This window comes from Microcaecilia unicolor, chromosome 9 (assembly GCF_901765095.1).
Source record: "Microcaecilia unicolor chromosome 9, aMicUni1.1, whole genome shotgun sequence".
NCBI classification, from domain to species: domain Eukaryota; kingdom Metazoa; phylum Chordata; class Amphibia; order Gymnophiona; family Siphonopidae; genus Microcaecilia; species Microcaecilia unicolor.
This window is the reverse complement of record NC_044039.1, coordinates 81,686,352-81,705,617: the sequence shown is the minus strand read 5'-3', so window position 1 is coordinate 81,705,617 and position 19,266 is coordinate 81,686,352. Positions and strand designations below refer to the sequence as shown.

General features: G+C 46.0%; 1 protein-coding gene across 1 annotated transcript in view; it reads right to left on the bottom strand.

Moving 5' to 3' along the window:
* SCUBE1 (signal peptide, CUB domain and EGF like domain containing 1) overlaps positions 1–19,266 on the bottom strand; it is a 1,083,891-nt gene that overhangs the window by 592,348 nt on the left and 472,277 nt on the right. Inside the window, 1 exon segment of the mRNA XM_030214211.1 lies at positions 19,068–19,193. Within this exon segment, the coding sequence (XP_030070071.1) occupies positions 19,068–19,193 (126 nt within the window).

Sequence of the window (19,266 nt, the reverse complement as noted above, 5' to 3'; positions counted from 1 at the left end):
GATGTGGTAAAGAAAGAAACAACAGGTCTTGGCAATCTGCTGGATATGAGCAGAGAAGGAGAGAGAAGAGTCAAAGATGACCCCAAGGTTTCGAGCTGAGGAGACAGGGAGAATGAGAGAGCCATCAACAGAAATAGAAAACGGGGGGAGCGGGGAGGTGGGTTTGGGGGGGAAAATGAGAAGCTCGGTTTTGGTCATATTTAATTTCAGGTGCCGTTGAGACATCCAGGCAGCAATGTCAGACAAGCACGCTGAAACTTTGGTTTGGATGCAAGGTGTGATATCAGGGGTAGAAAGGTAGATTTGGGAGTCATCAGCATAGAGATGGTAGGAAAAGCCATGAGATGAGATTAATGAACCAAGGGAAGAAGTGTAGATAGAAAAGAGGAGGGGACCAAGAACAGAACCCTGAGGTACGCCGACAGGCAGAGGGATAGAAGTAGAAGAGGATCCACCAGAGTGAACACTAAAGGTGCGGAGGGAGAGGTAGGAAGAGAACCAGGAAAGGACAGAGCCCTGGAATCCAAGTGAGGACAGGGTATCGAGAAGTATGCTGTGATCGACAGTGTCAAAAGCAGCGGAAAGATCAAGTCTCCCCCAGTACCAGTCTCCCCCAGTACCAGCTCTGTAGGTTACAAGTGGTCCAAAACACCGCAGTTAAATTAATTTTATGGTGCTAAAAAGTGTGATAGCGCTTCTGCTCTTTTAATAAATGAATACTGACTTCCTATTTTATTTTGCTTATCAAATTTTGCATTCTTGGAACCCTGCTGTTTCATTTTAGTTTTCTTATTCCTGCCACTCCATCGCGTCACATGACCTGTTCTGTTCTGCATATCATCTTTTGGTTGTTCCTTTATTCCTGCAGGTTCATTCACATTCTGCTCAGTGCTCTTGCTTTTACCATTGTTGCACCAATTCTATGGAACTCTACCCCTGGATCTTTGCTCCAAATTAATTACATTATTTCACCGCACTACCAAAAACCCTGCTTAATTCTGATGATTTTTACCCTGTTACGGTATCACCTCCATAATTTTGTCACATAATACAACCCTCCTTCCTTTCATCTTTAATTTGATCCCTTTTAAACCTTTCTCCCCCTCTTATTTACGGACTAAGTTATTCTAGGCCTCTTGTTTTATGCCTTCTCCCCTCATTTTAAATTTTTTACGTAAACTGCTTACATTTGTATTTGCATTATAGTAAATAGAGGTGAACTATGAACTATCCCCTAATAGTTGTCCTATTGCATGAGCTATCAAGAGAGGGTACAAAGTGTTCCGAGAGTGATGCATACCAGTCAGTAGAGGTAATTTTAGTTGCATCCCACTGTAATTTGCAAGTAGTGAAGTTAGATATTGTTTAGTCAGATAAGAAAAGCTATGAGAATGGTATGGGATTTGCATTACAAGATGTATGAGGAGAGACTTGCTGACCTAAACATGTATACTCTGGAGGAAAGGAGAAACAGGGGTGATATGATACAGACGTTCAAATATTTGAAAGGTATTAATCCACAAACGAACCTTTTCCGGAGATGCGAAGGCAGTAGAACGAGAGGACATGAAATGAGATTGAAGGGGGCAGGAAGTATTTTTTCACGGAGATGCTTGGAATGCTTGGAATGCCCTCCCACGGGAGGTGGTGGAAAAGAAAACGGTAACGGAATTCAAACATTCGTGGGATAAACATAAAGGAATCCTGTTCGGAAGGAATGGATCCTCAGGAGCTTAGCCGAGATTGGGTGGCAGAGCCGGTGGTGGGAAGCGGGGTTGGTGGTTGGGAGGCGGGGATAGTGCTGGGCAGACTTATACGTTCTGTGCCAGAGCCGGTGGTGGGAGGCGGGACTGGTGGTTTGGAGGCGGGGATAGTGCTGGGCAGACTTATACGGTCTGTGCCAGAGCCGGTGGTGGGAGGTGGGACTGGTGGTTTGGAGGCGGGGATAGTGCTGGGCAGACTTATACGGTCTGTGCCAGAGTCAGTGGTGGGAGGTGGGGCTGGTGGTTGGGAGGCGGGGATAGTGCTGGGCAGACTTATACGGTCTGTGCCCTGAAAAGGACGGGTACAAATCAAGGTAAGGTATACACAAAAAGTAGCACATATGAGTTTATCTTGTTGGGCAGACTGGATGGACCATGCAGGTCTTTTTCTGCCGTCATCTACTATGTTACTATGTTACTATATACCTGCTACTGGAAAACTGGAACAAGCTGGACTGTTACACATTCCTGCACAGACACTATATGCTAGCAGAATCTGTCACCTCAGTCACATATGCAGGATATGGACAGACCCTCATGTGATACAAAATAGGGAAGCACAAAAAGCATGCCCACAAAAACTGAAATAGAGATCTCTTCAAGAAAACCAGACTCTGTAAGCAGTGCAAATACTGGTAAAACAGAAATATATTTTCTCCTATATTCTGCAAAATACAACTGAAAAAAAAATTTATATTTCACAAAGCAGGCACATCTTAGTACTTCACCTACCCTCCTCTCTTCCTTCCCGTTCACATTAATTGATTTGATTTGCTTACTTTATTTATTTTTTGTCTATTAGATTGTAAGCTCTTTGAGCAGGGATTGTCTTTCTTCTATGTTTGTGCAGCGCTGCGTATGCCTTGTAGCGCTATAGAAATGCTAAATAGTAGTAGTAGTAGTAGTAGTAGTACTTAAAAGTATTAAATAAAAAGAATGTTTTCTTTTCTACCTTTGATGTCTGAGCATTCTATTTTTCTAGTTGGGCTGGTCTCTGTCTCTTTTCCACCTTCCATTTGTCAGTCTTCTCCTAAATTCTTTTCCAGGTTGGCTTTTCCATTTCTTTTTGTCTTCTTCCTGTCCTTCTCTGCATCTGTCTGGCACTAATCTTTCATTTTATAGTTTTTTTTCCACTTTTCTCTCACTCTTTAGTCCTTAGAATCCATCTACCTACTGGCTTTGACCATCTCCCTCTCATTCCCTCTCCAACACCCCAGTTCCCCCCTCTGTCTCTCCCTTTCCCAGTCTCTTAAGTTCCTCCCCCATCTTTCACCCAATTCATTAGTCCCTCATTCCCATCCTCTGTACATAAGTACATAAGTATTGCCATACTGGGAAAGACCAAGGGCCCATCGAGCCCAGCATCCTGTTTCCAACAGTGGCCAATCCAGGTCACAGTTACCCGGCAATATACCCAAAATGTACAAAACATTTTATAATTCCGAAAACAACAAAAACAACCCAAAAATCAAAAGCCCTATTGACCCCCCCCCCCCCCATGTCATTTTACAATATAAAAGAATCCCTTTCCCCTTGCAGTATCCAGCAACAGAGATATAGACTGATGTCAATGTAAGTATCCTTCCCTCCCTCCCGGGAACCCCTCCACCCACCCTCCGGTAACTCTATCAATCCAAACCATTAATAAAATAAAACCTGCAGTGAATCTCTTAGTTCCAAGATGAAAGGATGCAAAAAAAAAAAGGGGGGGGGGAATTTCCATATAACTTTGTATCAAAATCCTGTGATATCTCAGCCAATATCGCCATTATCCTACCTGCAACGGCCTCAAATATAAATCCACCTACGCTTTCTCCTTTTCCTTTGTCAGCACCCAATTATGGAATGCACTGTTTAAGCTGTCAAAACTACTCTAAACCATCTCAACTTCAGGAAATTACTCAAGACCAGCCTATTCGGGAAGGCCTACCACCAGGATCCAACATAAATCCTAAAGTCCTTCAAAACTGCAAATAAATGGACCATTTTGGACTCTCTTATCTTTCCCGTTTTCACCTTGTTCTTTCTATCCTCTCTGACTTCCACAATATATTGTAATTGTATAACTACTGGACTGGCAGTAGCCTTTTCGGTTTATTGTAAGCCACATTGAGCCTGCAAACATGTGGGAAAATGTGGGGTATAAATGTCATAAATAAATACTGCTTATCCCAGAAATAGTGGATTTTCCCCAAGTCCATTTAATAATGGTCTATGGACTTTTCCTTTAGGAAGCCGTCCAAACCTTTTTTTAAACTCCGCTAAGCTAACCACCCTTACCACCAGAGTTTAATTATACGTTGAGTGAAGAAAAAGTTTCTCCGATTCATTTTAAATTTACTACATTGTAGCTTCATTACATGCCCCCTAGTCCTAGTATTTTTGGAAAACGTGAACAGACACTTCACATCTACCCATTCAACTCTACTCATTATTTTATAGACCTCTATCATATTTCCCCTCAGCCACCTTTTCTCCAAGCTGAAGAGCCCTAGCCGCTTTAGCCTTTCCTCATAGGGAAGTTGTCTCATCCCCTTTATCATTTTCGTCGCCCTTCTCTGCACCTTTTCTAATTCCACTATATCTTTTTTGAGATACGGCGACCAGAATTGAACACAATATTCGAGGTGCGGTCGCACCATGGAGTGATACAAAGGCATTATAACATCCTCATTTTTGTTTTCCATTCCTTTCCTAATAATACCTAACATTCTATTTGCTTTCTTAGCCGCAGCAGCACACTGAGCAGAAGGTTTCAACGTATCATCAACGACGACACCTAGATCCCTTTCTTGGTCCGTGACTCCTAACGTGGAACCTTGCATGACATAGCTATAATTCGGGTTCCTCTTTCCCACATGCATCACTTTGCACTTGCTCACATTAAACGTCATCTGCCATTTAGACGCCCAGTCTCCCAGTCACCCTCTTTGCCCTCATCTACCCTCCACTGCATCTCATCACCTTATAGGTCCCAGCTCCATCCGTGTCTCTCCTTCCTTCCCTTACTTCCCTTACTTCCAAGGCCACTCTTCTGTCTGTTACCCTATACCCCATGCCCAATAGCTTCTCTTTCATCATCTTTTTAACCTCTTTCCACCCTAACTCAACCCCCTTCAGAGACTCATCCTCTTCTCCCATACCCCTCACTAGTACCCCAATCCCTTTTTAATACCCCTTATCCTCTCGCCAGTCTTCCAGGTCATTCATATTATGTCTCAACCTTTCCCCACATCATCCACTTTTCTTGCCCTTCTTTTCATAGCCCTCATTTGACATCCTTCTTCTTCCACTCTCCCACCCCCCAGTCCCATCCATCCCCTCCTCCTTCCCTTAGCTCACCACCCCGCCCAGTTCCATCCATCTCCTGCTCCTTCCCTCTGCCCCACCTCTCCCAGTCCCATCCATCTTCTGCTCCTTCCCTCCGCCTTTCTACCCCTCCCAATCCCATCCATCTTCTGCTCCTTACCTCTGCCCCCAGTCCCATCTATCTTCTACTTTCCACTATTTTCTATTTGACTTTTTTCTTTCTACATGTCCACTGTCATTCCCTCTGTGTCCATATCGGTCCTGTCCAGCACCTCCCCTCTGTCTCTGTCCCTATTCCCATGTTCAGTGTCTGCCCTCTGTGTCCCCATCCCTCCCTCCCATCCCGCTTCTGCCCCTGCACTCCCACCCCAAGGCCAGCATCTCTCCCTCTTCCATACTCCTGCCCCATGATACTGCATCTCGCTCGCTCGCTCTCCCCCTTCCCCTCCCTGGATACAGCATCTTTCCCAATTTGTCCCCCCCTCAGCATTCCATCTTTCTCTCCTCCATTCCAGCATGTCTCTCTCTCTCCCCCTCTCTTCTCCAGCTCCTCATCCAATCTCTTGTTTCCTCTCCCCATTCCCCGTGGTCTGGAATTTCTCTCTCTTAACACTTATGATATGGAATCTTTTTTCTCCTCCCCATCCATGGGTGGGACATCTCCCTCTCTCCTTCCTCCCCCTGAGGTCCAGTGTCACTGTCCCTTTCTCCTTCCACCAACTCCCCCCCCCCCCCACCTGCCTGCAAGCCTGCCGTTAGGTCCAGTGTCACTTTCCCTTTCTCCTCCCCGAGAGGTCCAGTATACACTCTCCCTTTCTCCTCCCTCCCTACCGGGAGGTGTAGGGTTCCTCTCTCCATCCCCCCATGAGATCGCGTGTCACTCTCCCTCTATCCTCCCTCTGGGAAATCCAGCATCACCCTGTCTCTGTCCTCACCCCGGTAAATGCAGATTTGCTCTCCCTCTCTCCGCCCCCCCCTAAGGTGCAGTGTCACTCTCCCTCTCTGTCCCCTTCCACCATAACCTCTCTCCCTGCGAGGTCCAGTGTCCCTATCCCTGTCACTCTTCCCTCCCTCTCTCCTCACACTTCCCCGTGGGGTCCAGTATTTCTCTTCCTCTCGCCTTACCCCCCCCCCCCAATGAGGTCCAGTCTCACTGTTACTATCTCTCTCTCCTCACACCCCACCACCCACAAGGTCTGAGATTACATACCCCCGCCCCCACGAGGTCTGGGATCACACACACACACACACACACAGAGGCACCCCTTGAGGTCTTGGCTGCACAACCCCCCCCCCCCCCCCCACCCCTCTGTGAGGTTCACGATTGTGCAAGAATACACACACCCCAACGTCCAGGATCATTATTCACCTCCCCCTCCTCTGGCGCTGCAGTCTTCAATTTGTCTGGACTGCCAGCAGCATTAGCAATGTATACATGTTGCCTTCAGTCTGCCCTGAAGCCTTCTCTTCAACTTCCTGTTACCGCATAGGTGGAACCAAGGGATGCTGCAGAGAGAAGGCTTCTGGGGCAGTCCAAAGGCAGCGTGTATACATCACTAACGCTGCCGGGAGCCCAGACAGATTGAAGACTGCAGCACCAGAGGGAGGAAGGGAGAACGTAGAGGGATCCTGGATCATGCAGGGCTTCAGGGTGGAGGAAGGTGGAAGAAGAGAGTGAGTCAGGGAGATGCTGAGGCAATGTGGGAGGTGGCAAGCCATTTGGGTGTGGGGGCAATGCCCCCTCGCCCCCAAAACTATGCCCATGTATGTACTATGTGTTTATATATATATATTACAGTCTCAATTATCCAACCTTTGCTCTGACAGACCCCCCCCCCCCTCCCGTGACGTCACTGTGTTGCCGTTAAGAAGTGCTTCAGGTTCTCTTCCTGTTTTCTGGCTTTACACACTGATGATTAGTGTTAATAAACAATACTGTATTTTAAATACAGATACCCTATGCCTGTTCTTTATACATAAAGTATGTCTTCCATGCATTTAAGGAGTTACCATTGTTTTCCATATTATCCGACTTTTCACTTATCCGACAATGTCTCGGTCCTGTTTACTTCGGATAATCAAGACTATACTGTATATATACAATCTGGCCAATATTTAAAACCATATATGCAGTTGGCAGTGGGAGATGAATGTATAAGTGGCTTTGGTTTTAAATGCTGGCATGGAGAATGGATAAATTTTGACTGTATAACTTGGCAAAATTCAGCCAATCTCCATATAACACTTAACCCTGCATTTTATAACTTGGGGCCTAAATATAAGGACTTATATGATAGAATACTAGCACTGACACAGTAAGCATACGCTTGTGCACCTAAAGGTTAGGCGCATGCTCAGCACTATTCTATAAATGACGCATGCAACTCAGCGTGTAAATGTAATGGTAGTGTTTATAAGGGAGGAGCATAGATGGGGGAGAAGTGGGACTAACATTTATGCACATGGCCTACAGAATACTGTATGTTATGCCCTAAAAGGCCATATTAAGGGGCACACATTTACATCTGCTATTGATATGGCATAAGTGGGCACGTCTAAATGGAGGCACACAGATGCTGACTTATGCTAGTATTCTATAATGGAATCATGGCACCCAAATCAAATCAAATCAGGTCTTGTATAACGCTAAAATGCCCTCACTAAGGTTTGGTGCGGTTTATATTACGTGGAGGGGCATAATCGAATGCGAATGCCCATCTCCATGGGCGTCTATGTCCAAGAACGGGTACGTGAAGGGGCAGGACAGACCGTATTTTCGAAAAAAAATGGGTGTCCATCTTTTTTTTCGATAATACGGTTTGTGCCGGGCAAATGCATTGGATTTGTGCTGATTTGAGCTGGGCGGTATCGTTTTTCAGCGCTAATGGAAACCGAAGGCGCCCAGCTCAAAAACGAACAAATCCAAGGCATTGGGTAGTGGGAGGGGCCAGGGTTCGTAGTGCACTGGTCCCCCTCACATGCCAGGACACAACCCGAGCACCCTAGGGGGCACTTGTAACAATTAAACAAAAAAGTAAAATACCTCCCAAGTCCATAGCTCCCTTCCTTTGGGTGCTGAGTCCCTCAAATCCCCCCAACAACCCACTGCCCACATCTCTACACCATTACCATAGCCCTTATGGCTGAAGGGGGGCACCTACATGTGGGTACAGTGGGTTTTGGGGGCGGTTTGTAGGGCTCCCATTTACCACCACAAGTGTAACAGGTAGGGGGGGATGGGCCTGGGTCCACCTGCCTGAAGTCCAATGCACCCACTAACAACTGCTCTAGGGACCTGCATACTGCTGTGATGGAGCTGGGTACGACATTTAAGGCTGGCATAGAGGCTGGCAAAAAAAGTTTTTAAAGTTCTTTTTTTTTTTGGTGGGAGGGGGTTAGTGACCACTGGGGGAGTCCGAGGAGGTCATCCCCGATTCCCTCCGGTGGTCATCTGGGCAGTTGGGGCACTTTTTGGGGACTTGTTCATGAAAAAAAAAGGGTCTAAAAAAAGTGACCCAAAATCGCGGTAAAAACGCCTTTTTTTTGATTATCAGCCGAAGGCACCCATCTCTCTTTGGCCGATAAACATACCCCAGTCCCACCTTCACCACGCCTCCGACACGCCCCCGTCAACTTTGTTCATTCCCGTGATGGAGTGCAGTTGAAGATGCCCAAAATCGGCTTTCGATTATACCGATTTGGGCGCCTTTGCGAGATGGGCGCCCATCTCCCGATTTGGGTCGAAATATGAGCGCCCATCACTTTCGAAAATAAGGCTGATAGTGAGTGTAACAATCTCAGACTGTTATAGGAAAGTCTTATGAGAGATAGGGAGAGACCAGCATTGTGTTAAATGTTATAAAACAGACTTAGGGAATAAGAAGCTTTTTAGCCTCTTCTGGAAGCTAAGGTAGATAGATAATCAATGTGAAGCCCTGGCACCTCCAGAACCTCCGGAAGCATCATTGCGTCCTCCCCTTCAATTACCTTCTATTCCAGTAACAACTAAGTTGGGAACCGATCCTTTGACCCAATCGATACCTCCGAAGCTCCCGCAGGTGCCCCCCGACCTCCTGAATGGGAAGTGGACCAGACCTAACCTCCAGAAGCCGAGGTTCCCAAAAAGCAACCTGCCCTTGAAAGGGAGTTGACTCAAATGAATCTTGGAGGCCACATCCACAGACCAATTCTGGAGACATAGAAAACGACGTTTAGCCACCACTAGAGGAAGGTTCTTAGCGGAGGCTTGGACTAAGTCATACAGGGCATCCAAGAGAAAGGCAGTGCCAAATTCCAAATTAATAACATCTGAAGAAGACTGCGAGGAAGCCAATGCCTGAGAGTCCGGCAGCCGCTTAGCCCACCGAAAGCAAGCTCAAGCCAGGTTACCACCACAGATGGCAGCCTTTAATGCCAAAGCTGAGACCTCAGAGGATCACTTCAGGAGAACCTCCATCCAGCAATCCTGAAGATCCTTAAGGGTTGCCTCACCCTCTACTAGCATTCCCGTCTTCTTGGTGACCACAGTGACCAGAGCATCCACTTAAGGAACCCGAAGGGACTCCAGATCCAGCAGAGGGAACTGGTAGAGTCAAGCCATTTACTCCAGTTTAGATTTCTTTCGGCTTTAGGACAAACATGACCATGTCAGAAGTTTTGAATATTAATCTGGATCGCCATCTGACATCCTGACATCTTGAATTCTCAATATCTGTTTAAATGGGCCCTGGAATTTATAAGATATCTGGGGGTCAACCAGGGGCGTAGCCAGACTTCAGCGGTAGGGGGGCCAGAGCCAAGGTGAGGGGGCACATTTTAGCCCCCCCCCAGCGCCGCTGACCCCCCCCCCCCCCCGCCGCCATCCCCCTGCTGCCACCAGCACCAGCTCCAACAACTTTGACACCCCCCCCCCCTGCCGACAACCCCTTAGTCCGAATGGGTGAATAGAAGGTACAAATTTATGGCAAGGCTGGATTCAATATTTCAGCACCCATAGGCAGGATGGAAGGTGAGGGCATGGATCTCTCCTTGTTGTTTGGAGAACTGAAACTTGTCCTCTGTAGACTGGAAAACAGGAGTGGTGGGGGCTGGGCCAGTGAGCCATGTGTGAGGGAGTGTATAAGAGAACCCCCGTTGTCTTTAAACATATTCTCCTCACCAATCCACCTTAACAGAGCCAGGCAGGAGGGCATAATCCAACCACAGAAGATAAAAGCCGAGAGTTGGGGAATAGTCAGGGGGGCCCAGAACAGGAAGAAGCAGCAGCCCTCGAGGCTATGCCTTCACTATGTTGTATAACGAACCTATTATTACTAACTGTGGCTTCCTAGAAGGTAGAACTGGTTTCTTGTTTTTGACTAAGTAATTGTTCTGAATAAAGGGGTTTTTGTTTAAGCTGCTTCAGTTTTCTTCTTTTATAGGCCTCTTAGAAGCCCAGGGCTCAAACACTTGCACATGCTATTACTTATAGTTGTCCTCTAAAGACAGTAGAAATAGCTTACAAGGGGCTCTGGGCCTCACTTCAATACGCAGATGTGTAATTGAACTAAAGGGAGTAACCTTGCCCAAGAGAGAAACCAGAAGCAGTAAAGCAGGGTGTGTGTCCAACCTCAGTTCTCAAGGGCCACAACTACTATATACAAATAGATCTCATGCATATTCATTGTGGAAATCCTGAAAACCCAAATGAGCAAATGCCGTGGTTAGACTCTCTGGATTAAAGTTAGAGCTGAAAAGGCAGGATTTTTTTTTTTTGTATAGTGTTTGTTGTTGACTACACTGCAGCTTACCAGGCACAAGGCTGGAGCAGGCCAGCATGACGTGGTTAATCCAAGACTTAGTTGAGGGGCAGCAGAAGCTGAACAGTGTTATGCAGACACAACGTGAGGAACAACAAGCCTTTCAAAAATTGCTAGAGCTACAACAGAGCTCTCTGTCTCAAGAGTCTCACGGGGTAAGTACTTGACCAACCCTACTGGCCCCAGTTCTGCCCAAGATGACCACAAAGGATGACTCAGACTATTCTTTTTAAATACATTTTTAGCAAGCTACTTGTCTAGCAGGGGGTCCAGAAGAGGCATGAGCCACAGATTTAGGCAACTTACTAACTGGCAGCAAGCTGCAAATACACATAAATAGTCATACATAGAACCCAGAGCACTCTCCATGAAATAGGGAGAAAGGGAGGCCTATGTCTACCTGTATCAACATTCAGAAGCCCTGATCTACTTTAAGTGTGGGGATGATTGCCATTTTGCCCAGGAGTGTCCAGGAAACAAATGGGGAATATTCCATATGTGTAGTATTCTGGACACTCCAGATTTGAAAGACTGCAAATCTGTACTTCCAGTCAAGTTGTGAGGATCTCCTAGCCAAGCTGTTCTTGATTTGGGAAATAACGGAAAGAAGGGGGGTGGAGAGGGCCCAATGGATGTGGGAAATGTCAGAACTCTTGTTCAGAGGGAGACACTACATTGGACTCAGATTGATTATGATAATTTACCTCCAGATTCTTTATAGGGCACTCAAATTTTCATACCCAAATGTGGACACAGTGCTGAGATGCGCCCGCAACTAAAACTGAGTGGTGAGCCAATTAACATCAACAATTGGGTGCTAACAATCAATTATTGATGCTAATTGGCACCAAATTGTATTTGCATGCGCATATTGCTAGACACTATTATATTAAACTAAACGCCCAAATCCCATGATGCCCATCCCAAAAAGAGGAGTGGCCACGGGAGGAGCATGGGAGGGTCAGGGACATTCCAGAAATTTGAACACAGTATTATGGAATAGCACAGATGTGCACCTAAATTAAGCACCAGCAATTATACCTGGTTTCAGCAGGCGTAAGTCCTGGTATCCAAATTTTGGAGTGGGAATCTGAACTACATGCTATTCTATATAGGGCACTCAACATGGAGAGGCTTTATAAATTAGACCTGAGAAACAGTTTTTTTTTCCAGCGCCCATATTTGGGCACCATTTACTAAATCAGGTCATTAATGTCCTCACGTGTGTCCATAGGGACTAACAACAATATCCTACAGCACAGTTTTTGTTGGGAGACACTGAATGAATTCTTTGCTTCGATCTTTACTGAAGAAGTAAGAGATCTACCATACCAGAAATAGTTTTGAAGGGCACAATGCTGAGGAACTGAAAGAAATCTCAATGAACCAGGAAGATGTACTGAGCCAAATCGACAAATTAAAGAGTACTAAATCACCTGAACCGAAGGTAAGCAACCCCAGGGTACTGTAAGAACTCAAACATGAACTTGCTAGTGATTTGTAACCTGTTGTTAAATTTAACAACAGGTTACAGATCACTAGCAACCTAGGGTACCTGAAGATTAGAAAGTGACCAATGTAATGCCGATTTTTATAAAGGGTTCCAGGTGTGAACTAGGTATAGACCAGTGAGCCTGACTTAAGTGCCAGGCAAAATAGTGGAAACTATTATAAAGAATAAAATTACTGAACACAGAGAGGGGCATCTCTGAAGATGTCGCCACGAAGGGGCGGGGCATCCTGTATTATCAAAACAAGATGGGCGTCCATCTTTCGTTTCGATAATATGGTCGGGGACGCCCAAATCTCAACATTTAGGTCGACCTAAGAGATGGTCGACCTAAACGTTGAGACGGTCGACCTTTGTTTGTCCTGTTTGTCAGTGCTAATTAGATTATAAGCTCTCTCAAGCAGGGACTGTCTCTTCATGTTCAAGTGTACAGCGCTGCATACGTCTAGTAGCGCTTTAGAAATGATAAGTAGTAGTAGTAGTAGAGATGGATGACCTCGGTTTTCGCCAATAATGGAAACCGAGGATGCCCATCTCAAAAATGATCAAATGCAAACCCTTTGGTCGTAGGAGGAGCCAACATTCGTAGTGCACTGGTTGCCCTGACATGCCAGGACACCAACTGGGCACCCTAGGGGGCACTGCAGTGGACTTCACAAATTGCTCCCAGGTGCATAGCTCCCTTACCTTTGGTGCTGAGCCCACCCCAACCACCCCCCCCCCAAACCCACTCCCCACAACTGTACATCACTACCATAGCCCTAAGGGGTGAAGGGGGGTACTTACATGTGGGTACAGTGGGTTTCGGGTGGGTTTTGGAGGGCTCCCATTTACCACCACAAGTGTAACAGGTAGGAGGGGATGGGCCTGGGTCCGCCTGCCTGACGTGCACTGCACTCACTAAAAACTGCTCCAGGAACCTGCATACTGCTGTGATGGAGCTGGGTATGACATTTGAGGCTGGCATAGAGGCTGGAAAAAATGTTTTTTATATATTTTTTTTAGGGTGGAAAGGGGTTGGTGACCACTGGGGGAGTAAGGGGAGGTCATCCCCGATTCCCTCTGGTGGTCATCTGATCAGTTCGGGCACCTTTTCAAGGCTTGGTCATGAAAAAAATTGGACCAAGTAAAGTCAGCCAAATGCTTGTCAGGGACGCCCTTCTTTTTTCCATTATTGGCCGAGGACACCCATCTCTTAACCATGCCCCGTCCGGCCTTCAGATACTGCCAACACGCCCCCGTAAACTTTGGTCATCACCGCGACGGAAAGCAGTTGAGGATGCCCAAAATCGGCTTTCGATTATGCCAATTTGGGCGACTTTGAGAGAAGGACGCCCATCTCCCGATTGCAGAACGGCCTTAGGAAATTGGAAGACAGGGCATCTAAATGGCAGATGAAATTTAATGTGGACAAATGCAGAAAGATGCAAACTGGGAAGAATAATCCATCATAGTTACCTAATGCTAGGTTCAGAGTGCTTAGGAGTCAGCACCAAGAAAAAGATCTAGGTGTCATTGTGGACGACACACTAAAATATTCTGCCCAGTGTGCAGCAGTGGCCAAGAAAGCAAAACGGGGGCAGAGGGAGCATGGAAACGAAGAGCCGACACGCGCGCGGCACCCCCCCCCCCCCAACCGGGGGGGGGGGGTTCTTTCGCCGGAGGGTCGCGCTGCACCCAGGGGGTTATTTCGCCTGGGGGGGATGGTCGCGCTGTTCCGGAACGCCACTGCTTTGGAGGCTGGCAAAGCCTTCCGGGGTTCCACAAAGAGGACAAAAAAATGATCAGACCGCATGAAATCGTTGGGCATGATAAGATAGCACATAAGGACACGCTTCACATCCAACAATCGCAGGGAAGCGTATTCTGCAGAATAGACCTTCCTGGAAAAAGAAGGAAAAAACACAGTCTGACTGACATGAAAAGGAGATACAATCTTCGGCAAAAAGGACATAACTGTCTGTATGGGAACTCCAGAGTCAGAAAAGTGGAGAAAGGGATCCCTGCAACAGACAGTTTGAAGCTCTGAAACTCTCTGTGCTGACAAAATGGTAACAAGAATTACGCATTTAATGTAAGATCTTTAATAGTTGCTGAACAAAAGGGCTGAAAGGGGGGCCAACTGAAGAGCCTTAAGAAACACTTGAAGCCTCCACTGAGGACAAATATTGCAGAGAAGGGGTGCAGATGAGTGACTTCCTTGAGGAATCGAACTGTATCAGGATGAGCACCCAATGAGGCATTCTGTATGTTACCTCTTTGACACGACAATGCTGCCACCTGAACCTTGAATGAATTGAGAGCCAAGCCTTTTTTTGAATCCCTCCTGAAGGAAGGATAAAATTTGAGACAAGGAAGCATGAAATGGAGAAACATCATTCCGCACAGACCAGTTCTCAAAAGTTTTCCATACTGTAGCATAAGAAGAAGAAGTGGACCGCTGTCGGCTTGCAGCAAAGTATAATAGCATCATCCGCATAACCCTTCTTCCTCAATCGCGCCCTCTCAAGAGCCAGGCCAAAAGTGCAGCTTTTCTCAAAGGGGTTTAGCACTTTCGAATCGTGTTTTACCATATATCAGTCTGGCTGCTGTGTTTTGGGCGGTCTGAAGTTTTTTTGTGAGTTGTTCTTTACATCCCGTATAGATTCCGTTGCAGTAATCTGCATGACTTAGGACCATTGATTGTATTAGGTTTCGAAAAGTTTCCCTTGGGAAGAAAGGTTTTATTCGTTTGAGTTTCCACATTGAATAGAACATTTTCTTTATTACGGTGTTTACTTGGCTCTCGAGAGTAAGGTTTCGGTTGATTGTGACGCCGAGTATTTTTAGGCTGTCTGAGGTAGGGAGGGTGTGTCCTGTGGTTGTGGGTTTGTAGTTGTTATGTTGAGATGAGAGGATGAGGCAGTGTGTTTTTTCAGTGTTCAATAGCAAATCTCCTGGACTGGATGATATTCATCCCAGAGTACTGACAGAATTGAAAAATGAACTGGCGGAACTATTGTTACTAATATGTAATTTATCTTTAAAATCGAGCGTGGTACTGGAAGATTGGAGGGTGGCCAGTGTAACACCGATATTTAAAAAAGGTTCCAGACGGGATCCGGTAAATTATAGACTGGTGAGCCTGATGTCGGTTCCGGGCAAAATGGTAGAGACTATTATAAAGAAAATTACAGAGCATAATCTAAAACATGGATTAATGAGACAAAGGCAACATGGATTTAGTGAAGGGAAATCTTGCCTCACCAATCTATTACATTTCTTTGAAGGGGTGAACAAACATTTGGATAAAGGTGAGCCAGTTGATATTGTGTCAGTGGATTTTCAAAAGCCGTTTGACAAAGTACCTCATGAAAGACTCCAGAGGAAATTGGAGAGTCATGGGATAGGGGGTAGTGTTCTATTGTGGATTAAAAACTGGCAGTGGCGTTCCTAGGGTGGCTGACACCCGGGGCGGATCGCAGATGCGCCCACCCCCCCCCGGCGAAAGGCCACCCCCCGCGAAGGGACACACCTCCCCCCCCCCGGCAAAAGGACACCCCCCGGGTGCATTTTTACCTGCTGGGGAGGTGAGACGCGCCTGTCTGCTTCACTCGTTCCATGCTCCCTCTGCCCCGGAACAGGAAGTAACCTGTTCAAGGGCATAGGGAGCACGGAACGAGCGGAGCAGACAGGCACGCGGCACCCCCCCCCCCCAGCGGCGTGCACTCGGGGCGGACTGCACCCACCGCCCCCCTAGGAACGCCACTGAAAACTGGTTAAAGGATAGAAAACAGAGAGTAGGGTTAAATGGTCAGTATTCTCAATGGAGAACGGTAGATAGTGGGGTTCCCCAGAGGTCTGTGCTGGGACCACTGCTTTTTAACATATTTATAAATGATCTACAGATGGGAGTAACTAGTGAGGTAAATAAATTTGCTGATAACACAAAGTTATTCAAAGTTGTTAAATCACAAGAGGATTGTGAAAAATTACAAGAGGACCTTACGAGACTTGGAGACTGGACGTCTAAATAGCAGATGACGTTTAATGTGAGCAAGTGCAAAGTGATAAATGTGGGACAGAGGAACCCGAACTATAGCTACATAATGCAAGGTTTCACATTAGGAGTCACCACCCAAAAAGGGATCCCTCTGATCAGTGAGCTGCGATGGCTAAGAAAGCAAATAGAATGTTAGGTATTATTAGGAAAGGAATGGAAAACAAAAGTGAGGACGTTATAATGCCTTTGTATCGGTCCATGGTGCGACCACACCTTGAACATTGTGTTCCATTCTGGTCACCACATCTCAAAAAAGATGTGGAGGGGCATTTTCGATCGTGGACGCCCATCTCTAAGGGCGCCCATCTCCGAAGATGGTGTCGCGAAGGGGCGGGACTGACCATATTTTCGAAACGAGATGGCCGGCCATCTTTCGTTTCGATAATACGGTTGGGGCCGCCCAAATGTCAGAGATGGCAGGGTTTGAGATGGCTGGCCTCGGTTTGTGCCCATAATGGAAACCGAGGCTGGCCATCTCAAACCTGGCCAAATCCAAGGCATTTGGTCGTGGGAGGGGCCAGCATTTGTAGTGCACTGGTCCCCCTCACATGCCAGGACACCAACTGGGCACCCTTGGGGGCACTTCTAATAAAAAAAAAAAAAAAATATATATATATATATATATATATATATATATATATATATATAGCTCCCAGGTGAATAGCTCCCTTACCTTGGGTGCTGAGCTCCCAAAATCCCCCCCAAAATCCACTCCCCACAACTCTACACCATTACCATAGCCCTTATGGCTGAAGGGGGGCACCTACATGTGGGTACAGTGGGTTTTGGGGGGGGTTGGAGGGCTCCAATTTACCACCACAAGTGTAACAGGTAGGAGGAATGGGCCTGGGTCCGCCTGCCTGAAGTACACTGCACCCACTAAAATTGCTCCAGGGTCCTGTATACTGCTGCGATGGACCTGAGTATGAGATTTGAGGCTGGCATAGAGGCTGGCAAAAAAAGTTTTTTAAGTTGTTTTTTGAGGGTGGGAGGGGGTTAGTGACCACTGGGGGAGTCAGGGGAGGTGATCCCTGATTTCCTCCGGTGGTCATCTGGTCACTTCGGGCACTTTTTTGGAACTTGGACCTGAAAAAAAAGGGACCAAATAAAGTGGACCAAATTCTCGCCAGGGACGCCCTTCTTTTTTCCATTATCGGCCGAGGGCATCCATCTCTTAAGCACACCCCTGTCCCACCTTTGCTGCCCTTCCAACACGCCCCCGGGAACTTTGGCCAGCTCTGCGACGGAAAGCAGTTGGATCCGGCCAAAATTGGCTTTCGATTATACCGATTTGGCCGGCTTCAGGAGATTGCCGGCCATCTCCCGATTTGTGTCAGAAGATGGCCAGCAATCTCCTTTGAAAATAAGCTGGATAGTGCAATAAGAAAAGGTACAGAGAAGGGCAACAAAAATGATAACGGAGATGGGACAACTTCCCTATGAGGAAAGGCTGAAATGTCTAGGGATCTTCAGCTTGGAGAAAAGACAGCTGAGGGGAGATATGACAGAGGTCTATAAAATAATGAGTGAAGTAGAATGGGTAGACGTGAACCATTTGTTTACTCTTTCCAAAAATACTAGGACTAGGGGGCATGTGATGAAGCTACAAAGTAGTAAATTTAATACGAATTGGAGAAAATGTTTCTTCATTCAACGTGTAATTAAACTCTGGAATTCGTTGCCAGAGAATGTGGTATAGGCAGTTAGCTTAGTGAGGTTTAAAAAAGGTCTGGACGGCTTCCTAAAGGAAAAGTCCGTAAAAATTATTAAATTGACTTGGGGAAATCCACTGCTTATTTCTGGGATAAGCAGCATAAAATGTATTGAACATTTTTGGGATCTTGCCAGGTGTTTGTGATCTGGATTGGCCACTGTTGGAAACAGGATGTTGGACTTGATGGACCTTTGGTCTGTCCCAGTGTGGCAATACTTATGTACTTAAGTATTTATAGCCTATTATTGCTAATTAACAAAAAATATCAGCTCATTAGATTGTTACACATGAACTGACCTTATTCTATAACCTTGGTGCTCAAATTTGCATGCTAATTGCAAATTTGGGCACACAACTTTCTAAAATTAGGAGGTATCTGTGCATGTATTCTGTTCAGTGCTTCTACTCAATGAACCATAAAAATATTCTTCCTTAATTACCACCTCAAACCTAAACATCCCCCTACAAATGGTCCAATGAACAAGGGAGGATCAACAGAAACATGAACACAGAGCACCTCTAGATCTGGAACAAACTAAAAAGGTTGCTGGGATCAATGAAATTGAAACTGAGGGATAGCCTTTCAAACATCAGGCTTCCCTTTTCAAGTATCAAGTTAACTTTTCCATTCATATCACTTCCCATAATATCCCTACCCATTCATCTTTTGAAAATGGATCTGTCCCTACTCTCAGCTGTTCTTCTAGTGCTTGTGACTATTGTATTTCCATCCCCAAACTACTGCACCAAAGATGGGTGCCTTGTCTGTCTAGTGCTATGGATAGCCAATAATTTTCAGGTTTATTTGGAAAGTCAGAAAGATTTACGAATCATTACTCCAAATGTGTTTATTTCTTTATTCCTTAATAAACACATTATTTAAAAAAGCAGTAAAATCAGAGCATTTAATATTTAGTTTCCATCTACCTACATGTGCAGTCCCTCTGGTTTCTTGCAAGTTCAAAGCCAGGTCTGCATTCACAGGCAACCCCTACTTTGGGTGTCTCTCGGCAGATATGTGCACATCCATGATCTTTGTTCATGCAATTCATACCCTCTGCAAAGAAGAAAAAAAAATTAAGGTATATAATCAGGCAGTATTTTAAGACTGGTCCATTTCAATTCCATTA